Below are 9,288 nucleotides of genomic sequence, written 5' to 3' on the forward strand. Positions count from 1 at the left end.
AGTGTCGTGAACACAATTTCTGCTCGACCTCACCTATAAGAGCATGCCCTAAGCGAGGTAATACGGTAATCATTTTTAAATTATTTATTTGTAAAATATTAAGAAAACTAGAAGCCGTCTGCGATGGGATCTCACAATCTGCATGCCAACTGTAAACCCATGTGGTATGTGAGTCACATGATGATCATAACTTTGCCATTAAGATGCCCAATCCAGAAGATGATATCAACTGCCTTGTATAAATGAGTCTTTGTTGACTCTAGCGATGACAATTTGCAGTTAGAGAAGTCATTCCTGATGATGGTATCGACTGTCTTGCTACAATGATGGCAACCGTTGTCCAGAGCATTAAAAGTATCCAGAGTGCGAAGGTCTTGATCATGAATGTCGATTTTCGAACTTATTCAAGATTTGGCAAGATCTTCGTTTTCTGAAGTTTTCCATTATTTATGATACTGTATGTTTAATAAGTCATTCAAGAGATGTCGCCGTTACACACAGACCCACAGACAAACATGTTTGAAACCATTACAGTCTCACCCAGTGGGTTGTAAATAGACTGGTTGTGGCAAACAGAGACAAAAAACTAATATTATTCGGTCGAATTGTTGATTGTTGTCATCACTGTGTTTTGTGTTTAGTTCAAGTATGGAAAGATTTCAGGGAAAGGCAATAACAGCATCAAGAAGGGTGTTGTATTTGCTACGTATCCGTCACTCATCGGCGAGAGCTCAACTCAGGAAACGAAGTACAACACGCGACTAAAGCAACTACTTCATTGGTGTGGCGATGACTTTGAAGGAGTGGTAAGATGGTCACTAAAAGTTATGTGGTTTGTTTGTTTATTTGGCTGCTTGGTTGTCTGTTAGTCTGTCTGCTTGTTTTGCTGTTTATTTGCTCATTTGTTTAGCTGCTTGTTTGCTTGCCCAGCTGTCTTAGTTTGCCTGTCTATCTACCAGTACCTGTTAGTTTTTCTGTTCAGCTGCATGCCTGTCCATCTCAATTTTGGGTACTGACGTATGACGTATGGTCACTTTCATTGTGCTGGTTGTAGGTTGTGTTTGATGAATGTCACAAGGCCAAGAACTTGTTTCCTGTTGGGTCGGGCAAGCCAACTAAAACAGCACTGGCAGTCATGGAGTTACAACAGAAGTTACCAAAGGCTCGTGTAGTGTACAGCAGTGCAACAGGTATGTCACCTGATAACAAAAAATAGTAAACTTGTCAGTGATACACACGCTGCCTTCCACAAACCAGTACAATCATGTGTAATCGACTGACGCTCTGAATGTTTCTAGGTGCATCTGAACCTCGCAACATGGGTTACATGTCTCGACTTGGCATTTGGGGCACTGGAACGCAATTTCCGGCCTTCAGCGACTTTATCCAGGCTGTTGAGAAACGTGGTGTTGGCGCCATGGAGATGGTTGCCATGGATATGAAACTACGAGGAATGTATCTAGCAAGGCAGCTTAGTTTCAATGGTGTGACTTTCACCATCGAAGAAGCACCACTAAACAAAGACATAATTGAAGCATATGACAGGGCAGTTCGATTGGTGAGACATCTCCTGCTCTATTTAATACTAGTTGGACAACTTGGTGCTGTGTTGCAGTGGGTAGATGCAAGAGAGAAGTTCCATCAAGCACTGAATTTTCTTGACATCGACAAGAAGGAGAGAAAGATGGTGTGGGGTCAGTTCTGGTCTGCACATCAGGTGAACTGGTTGGTGTCAATGTCATGTTAGTGTGTGTAGCTGTGTTGGTATTGTTTTTAGCGTTTCTTCAAGTACATGTGTATAGCAGCGAAGGTTGGTAAGGCTGTGGACCTTGCGAGGAAAGCGCTTAGTGATGGCAAGGTATGTGTTTATGTAGAATTGTTAGGCATGTTGTGCATCTGTTGTCTGATTGTTCTGTATGTCTGTCCACATGAACTGTATGTTTGACTTGCTATCCAAGTCTTGATGTCTGTCAGTCTGTTTGTCTGTTTGTCTGTTTGTCTGTCTGTCTGTTTGTTTGTCTATTTGTTTTTGTTTGTTTGTTTCTTTGTTTGTTTGCATTTTATTTGTCTGTATTTATCTGTTTGGCTTCTTGTTAGGGGTCATCCATTTTTTGGCATTTTCACAAGCGTACAAAACGTACACTGTGGAGGGGGTAAAAACCAGGTGTACGCTTTGGGAAAATGCTGTTCTAGCGCATGTGTAGGGCGTTCTCACCGAGGTAGTTCAATGGTATTATTACACACAGGTTCACATAGTCAAACCAACAACCATTACTTTAATACCTACTACTGCTACTGCTAGCAGTCCGCCGCATCCGGGTTAATGAGAAATATCTGGGTTTCTTTTTTCACTTTGTGTCTTGATGGAGAACGTAGGGAAGTTGGCAGAGTTGTCCAACTGTGCGAGCTCTGTCCATACACACCCTGTCAGTGCCTATCAGCATTTTGTCAATGCTTTGTTTATCTAAATACCAGTCACAGCAGGCAAGATGCTAGCAGGAAGGCACAGGAGTTTTGGAAGGTTGAAAGTGATGAGAAGAAGGATTCCATTTTGAGATAAGCTTTTTGGAAACTAGAGATGACGACGAAGAAAAAAACTACGTTGTATTTTAGACAGGAATTAGAGGTACAGTGTTGTTTCTGTATCCAAAGTCTGCTCATAGATTTCTTATGCTGGTTCATGTTCTCACAGTGTAGACGTCATCTCAGGTTCAGACTGCTGTATTAATATTAAATCAGCATTTTTTGCATACGCTTTTGGGAAGGAGGGAGGGGAAGAGAAATATGTACGTTTTGTACGCTCGTGAAAATGCCAAAAAATATGGACGACCCTTAGCTGTTGGGTTTGTTTGTTTGTTCGTTTGTTGTCTGTTTTTGTCTTTGTTCATCTTTGTGATCATATATGTACTTTTCGGTTTTATTTCTTCATGTGTGTTTTATACTTGTATGTCTAATGATTTTTTCTGTTTTATATAATCAGTGTGTAGTCATTGGTCTTCAGTCAACGGGTGAAGCCAGACTAGTGGAACAGATTGAGGATGCAGGAGGAGAACTGAGTGACTTCGTCTCAACAGCAAAGTGAGTGTCTGCTTGCTCTATAAGTATGCAATGAATTTGTGTGTTACTCTGTTGTGCTGTGTGTAGAGGTGTATTGCAGACTCTCATTAACAAACATTTTCCAGTGCCCAGCCAACAAACTATTGCAGGAATGTCAGGGGTTGTGTTTACATATCAACCTGGAGGGACTAGCAACAACAGAAAAAAGAAGCGAGGTGTGTGTGGTGGTAGTGGTGGTGGTGGTGGTGGTGGTGGTGGTGGTGGTGGTGGTGGTGGTGGTGGTGGTGGTGGTGGTGGTGGTGGTGGTGGTGGTGGTGGTGGTGGTGGTGGTGGTGGTGGTGGTGGTGGTGGTGGTGGTGGTGGTGGTGGTGGTGGTGGTGGTGGTGGTGGTGGTGGTGGTGGTGGTGGTGGTGGTGGTGGTGGTGTGTGTGTGTGTGTGTGTGTGTGTGTGTGTCAACATTTGCTTTTAATTGCTACAGGTTCTACTGGAATTAAACCAAATCCTAAGAGGATGGTTGCTGCAGTGGAGGCGAGTGGCAGCAGCAACGGGGGTAATATTATATGTGAATTTGCTCAGCATGCTACAGTGATTCTTTTCCTAATCTATGAAATTGTTAATTCTGCCACGTCTCATCTATGTAATCTTTTCAATTTAGGCCAGCTTATTTGCCTGTTTGTGTGCCTGTTGTTTGTGTGTTGTTTGTTTGTTTGTCTGTTGTTGTGTATCTTGCCATCTTTTTGTTTAATCATGCATAAGTTATCCATTTCTATGTCTGCTTGTTTGTTTATGTCTTTTTCTGTAGCTGTTTGGTTTTGTGTGCTTTTTGGTCATTGCTTTGTTTGATTTTTTATATTTTGCAGCTTCTGACAGCTCAGAGTCAGAGTCACCATCGAAATCATTAGTGAAGGGTATCTCGAGTCAAGATGACGAGAGTAGTATGGTGAGTGCTGCAGATGACATTTCTGATGGCAGTTCTGATGATTTAGAAGACTTCAATCCATTCGCAAGTGTTGATGGTGAAGGTATGATTGGTTTGCCATTTATTTTGTAATTGCAGATTGTTTAAAGTTAATAAAATGCTGTCTGTCTGTCTTTTCATTTATTTCAATACATTCTGTCTGTCTGTCATGATCATATAGTTCTTAGATCAAACTAATGCACATTTCTGCAATAAATTAAAAGGCTACAACTAAAATGAAATGTCTATAAATCGCTAGTGCAAGAAAGCTAATGTGGGAAGACCTGAGTGCTGAGAGTCATAGGCTTCTCAGGCCTACCACATAGTCCGGACAGTTTCTTTAAGATCACTTGTGCATTGCACCTTTGTAGCTAGATGGAAAAGCGTTTTTTTCAATAGTCCAAGAATTCTGGAGGATCTGGTCTTCCTGTTTCGTGTGATGACTGGTTGGATAGCTCTTTCAAGAACTTCCTTCCTTGCACTCCCCATGTACCAAAGTACTCGAGAATGAGATGACGTTGGATGTTTAGCTTCCAGGCTGTCTGTCTGTCTGTCTCTCTGTCTATGAATACATATATTTTCAAAGAACAACACTGTTACACTGTAGTCTGGCCCAACTGTCTGTCTGTCTGTCTATCTGTCCATACGTGTATTGAATAAATCAATGCTATTACAGGCTATTGGCAATTGTCCCAAAAGGGCGGCACACTACAATGTAAGTTACTTAACTAGCAACGAATAACTGTCACAATGAACATCTTTTGACTTTGTCAGTCTTGTCAGTTTCCTGCCTATAACGGTGGCATTGCATGTTTGTAAGGCAACAGATAGGTAGCTACGCCAGAACAACTTGAACTCTCTGCTATTCTCCTTTCCTTTTCATTTACAGATTGCAGGGACAGCTGGTGCAGAAATTTCATCGCATCTTAGATCTGTCTGTCTGTCTGCTTTGGTTATAATAACGAGTTATTCCCTCACTTGAAAGGATGATGCCCTTATACCTCAATGTCCTTATACCTTGTGGTATAAGGGCAGTCTGCTGAATCTCATGCTATAACGGCATGCTCTTCTATATGAAGTAATATGGCAATCATACCTTCCTTATTTGTTGTTTGTTCAGTAGCCGTTTTTGTATTTATTTATTGCTTGCTAATGATACAAGTGTGTATTCTACTCTCCCTACACTCACTCCATGTCATGTGATTTGATCATTGCATCATCTACATTGTCTTATAGACCCATGGCTTTCACGTGAAGTACACAGAGCAAAGAAGGCCAAGAGAAAGAAAATAAAAGTTGAAAATGACATGAACTTAGAGAGTATTATGACTAGTGCTGGTGTCAAAGTAAAACAGTTTGGTATGCTGAACAAGGCGTCAACTCCTGTGGCTTCTCCAGCTTCACTTGCTGCTGACTCACTCACCAACTCAGTTGCCAAGTTGAAGTCTTCATATTCTCCGAGTCCAGGAAACGCATTAGACACGCAACGATCTAGTTCTTCGCTTATTGGTCGTTCTTTCAAAGTTGAGAAGGAGCCGGCTCTTCGTGTGATTCACATGAAAGATGAGCTGCTGGAGGAGATTGAAGACCTAGGAGAGAAACTGCCTGCTAATACACTGGATCAACTGATCGATCAACTTGGAGGACCTGACAAAGTAGCCGAGGTTTGATAACGTACCTGGTTGCTTGTCTTTGTATCTGCTTTGTTTACTTCTCTGGTTGCTTGCCTTTGTCTTGTTTGTTTGTTCAACTGTCTTTTTGTTGGTGTGTTATGTATCTATTTATTGATGTGCATGCTGTATGTACAGGCACATTAGTGTGTGTGTGTGTGTGTGTGTGTGTGTGTGTGTGTGTGTGTGTGTGTGTGTGTGTGTGTGTGTGTGTGTGTTTGCTTGTGTGCATGTTTGCCTGTGTGCACATGTGATAGTTATGATGAGTATTTGTTTACTGTTAGATGACGGGCAGGAAGGGACGGATGGTGAGCATGCCAGATGGCACAGTTCGTTATGAGTCGCGCAGTCGAGGAGACGTGCCACTGGAAGTGTTGAACGTCTTTGAAAAGGATCGTTTCATGCAAGGAGAAAAAGTGAGCTACCCATACGATACAACTTGCAGCACACATTGCAATGCATTATACACATTCTTGCAATAATCTTGTAATCACAAGTAATTATGTATGTTGTATTCATCATATAAATTGTTTATTGATGTTAGTATGTGGCAATCATATCCGAAGCTGCTAGTTCAGGAATATCACTGCAGGCAGACAAGAGAGTTGCAGTATGTTGTCACAATTGTGAGTAATGTGTATTGCATCAGTAACGCGCACGGCTTATGATGCTAGAACCAACGGCGACGACTTCATATTACATTAGAGTTACCGTGGAGTGCCGACAGAGCAATTCAACAATTTGGTGAGTTTTGGTCATCTCTTGAGGATGTCTATGTTGTGGTATGGTGTATCTTCTGTTGTATTGCAGGCAGGACACATCGATCAAATCAGACCTCGGCACCTGAGTATGTATTCTTAATATCCGAGTTGGCAGGCGAACAGAGATTTGCTTCTATTGTCGCCAAACGGTTAGAAAGCTTGGTAAGTTTCTACTTGTACCACAGTCAATAGACAGACAGGCATATCAACGAACAAACAGGTTGTTGAAGTGTGGCAACTTTGTGAGGTACAGAACTGCTAGATGATACATTAGACCATCATAACATACACTGTATACTACAGTAGTAGTATGTACTACAGTAAAAGGTATATACGCTAACAAATGAGCGTGTTCTACTACCTCAAACTAGTGACTTACCGCAAATGACGGTAACGTGAGCTATCTATAAACCAACAACAATAACAACAACAACAACAACAACTAACAACCAAAGACTAACACAACAATCAATGTCTACTCAGTGGGCAGGCCTCACTGGTTATCGGTCTTAGAGAACCCGACTTGATCGGATGGTAGGCAGACAATCTTGTTTCCAAAATGCTTACTTGTACTGTAGAAAGCATCACACGGATCTTGAGATTTGTAGTGTGGTGCTTCTCAGTAGACTGTAGGATTGTTAGAATACAAAGTGACATTTTGAAACACTTTGACTCGGTTGTTCGTGTTGTATTACAAAGGAGGTTGGGTGGTAGATGGAAGGACATACATGTGATCTGAATCGAGTGATAGGCCACTGACAGACATTCAGTACTAGTCTGTCTCTCTCGTTCCTTATGTGTTGTGTTGCGCAGGGTGCTCTAACACATGGTGATAGGAGAGCTACAGAGTCACGAGATCTCAGCAGATATAACTTTGACACAAAGGTATTTTAGTGTTTTTTGTTGTTGTGTGACTACATATATGTTTTGTGTTGTTTTCAACATGTAGTATGGTCGCTTTGCTCTTGAGAACACGCTGAAAGCTGTTCTTGGTCAGATGCTGCCTATGGTTCCTCCTCCGTCTAGTTACAATGGTCCGTTCTTTGCAGGTACGTATGTATGATTGAGAATGCACACACACACACACACACACACACACACACACACACACACACACACACACACACACACACACACACACACACACACACACACACACACACACATGCACACACACACACACACACATTTGCCTGTTTAAGTAACGTATTCATCTTATTTTTGTCTTACATCACAGATGTTAAACAAGCATTAGTTGGTGTGGGACTAGTAGTACAAGAGTATAGCTCTGCCTCGCTGCAGGACAGCAAGGGTGTGCATTTTTATGTTATTGACTTTATTCTTCTGTTGAGCCACACATTCATGTTTAGATCTGAACAATATCACTCGTTTTCTAAATCGAATACTTGGAATTACCGTGGAGCTACAAAACAGCCTTTTTGAGTACTTTTCTGACACTCTGACTGCTGTAATTGCGCAGGTCAAGAAAAATGGAAACTTTGATGAAGGAATAATGGGTGAGTCGTATTTGTTGGATGCTGAAATGTTTGCTTGATATGTTTTTCGCTAGATGTTGGATCCAGTGGTGAAAAGGTGCACAAGCAATGTAGCGAGGTGTTTGAAGGCAACAGTTTGTCTGGAACGGCTATGACCGAGCTGCACACAGTAAGGAGTTGTCTGTCTGTCTGTCTGTCTGTTCATTTACTTGTCTGTCTGTTTGTTCATTTGTTTGTCTGTCTGTCTGTCTGTTTGTTGTCAGTTTGTTTGTCTCTCTGTGTCTGGTTTGCTTCAGCTGTTTTATGTGTTATAGGTGAGTGTTGAACGAGGCATATCGTGGGATGAAGCTGTCCAATTGTTTTATGATGACATGCAACCACAAGATGGATTCTACGTTAGCAAACAGGTGCGCATGCACGTGTATCTCAACACTACAGTTGCTAGTTTTTATCTGATTATCACGTGCTTGATTGACATCCTCAGGAGAGAACATCAAGAATGACAGCTGTTCTAGTCAAAGTTGTTCCAAGTCCTTATAGAGTAGTGAGAGCAACAGTGTATAAACCGAATCTTGGTAAGCAGATCAAGAAAGACAAGCTAGAAGACGTAGAAAAGAAGTACAGAAAGGTGCAGTCTGTTACCGCGTGTAGACAGCAACCGACAGTGAGTGAACAAGCTGTCTTTCAGGTGGCAGTTTCCGCTGCTAAATCATTGTGGGAAGTGCAGTATAATGAGTCACTAACTATTTGCACACATTCGTTCTTGTGAGCTTGATAGTTGTCAGTGATTTAGCTATGAAACATGTATGTGTGCTTGTTATACGCAGACGGGGTCAGTGCAAGACTGTCATAGTTGGCCAGAAATGCGAGTTTGGCAAACGGCAACGGACCTACCATGTTCTGAGTGGGTCTGTTCTGAGTGTTTGGAGTCAAATAGAATCGGTACTAGCTTCTCAGCCGAAGAGACAATCACGAATCCAGGTGGTTAGACTTCGAACATCAGACGGTGGCAAAATAGTTGGTAAGTTTTTTGTTGTTTTTCATTATTGACGTGCTGCTGAGCTTGGGTTTGGTGTTTTACTATCCAAGGTGTATTAATTCCGGAGGGATGTGTTGATCGCATGGCGCAGACGCTGCGTCAGTTGTCAATCAAGAGTCAGATGAGAATTCTCTAGTCATAGTCAGCCTGTGGTTGTGGTACATTATGCAGAGCTACGTTTAAGCGAATTGTTGTGGAAGGAGGGCGTATTTGTTCAGACTAACGCTGTAAATATCAAGTGAAAATGCCATGGATAGGACTATTTCATATTTTCGAATAATAATTAAGTACTGTTTCTACACCGAA

The 9,288-nt window shown here is 41.8% G+C and overlaps 1 protein-coding gene across 1 annotated transcript in view; it reads left to right on the top strand.

The window, feature by feature from the left end:
* The window catches only part of LOC134188071 (protein strawberry notch homolog 1-like), a 14,773-nt gene extending 5,485 nt beyond the window's left edge, over positions 1-9,288 (top strand). Inside the window, exons 9-32 of the mRNA XM_062656257.1 lie at positions 642-806; positions 1,055-1,190; positions 1,299-1,558; positions 1,616-1,717; positions 1,778-1,858; positions 2,981-3,078; positions 3,145-3,272; positions 3,537-3,608; positions 3,919-4,080; positions 5,253-5,680; positions 5,971-6,102; positions 6,231-6,296; positions 6,361-6,430; positions 6,497-6,609; positions 7,261-7,332; positions 7,397-7,496; positions 7,685-7,759; positions 7,818-7,964; positions 8,018-8,112; positions 8,258-8,350; positions 8,428-8,571; positions 8,632-8,708; positions 8,771-8,964; positions 9,033-9,288. Of these exons, the coding sequence (XP_062512241.1) occupies positions 642-806; positions 1,055-1,190; positions 1,299-1,558; positions 1,616-1,717; positions 1,778-1,858; positions 2,981-3,078; positions 3,145-3,272; positions 3,537-3,608; positions 3,919-4,080; positions 5,253-5,680; positions 5,971-6,102; positions 6,231-6,296; positions 6,361-6,430; positions 6,497-6,609; positions 7,261-7,332; positions 7,397-7,496; positions 7,685-7,759; positions 7,818-7,964; positions 8,018-8,112; positions 8,258-8,350; positions 8,428-8,571; positions 8,632-8,708; positions 8,771-8,964; positions 9,033-9,118 (3,096 nt within the window). The 3' untranslated portion in view covers positions 9,119-9,288. The remainder of the gene's footprint in view (positions 1-641; positions 807-1,054; positions 1,191-1,298; positions 1,559-1,615; positions 1,718-1,777; positions 1,859-2,980; positions 3,079-3,144; positions 3,273-3,536; positions 3,609-3,918; positions 4,081-5,252; positions 5,681-5,970; positions 6,103-6,230; positions 6,297-6,360; positions 6,431-6,496; positions 6,610-7,260; positions 7,333-7,396; positions 7,497-7,684; positions 7,760-7,817; positions 7,965-8,017; positions 8,113-8,257; positions 8,351-8,427; positions 8,572-8,631; positions 8,709-8,770; positions 8,965-9,032) is intronic.

This window comes from Corticium candelabrum, chromosome 1 (assembly GCF_963422355.1).
Source record: "Corticium candelabrum chromosome 1, ooCorCand1.1, whole genome shotgun sequence".
In the NCBI taxonomy this organism is placed as follows: Eukaryota; Metazoa; Porifera; class Homoscleromorpha; order Homosclerophorida; family Plakinidae; genus Corticium; species Corticium candelabrum.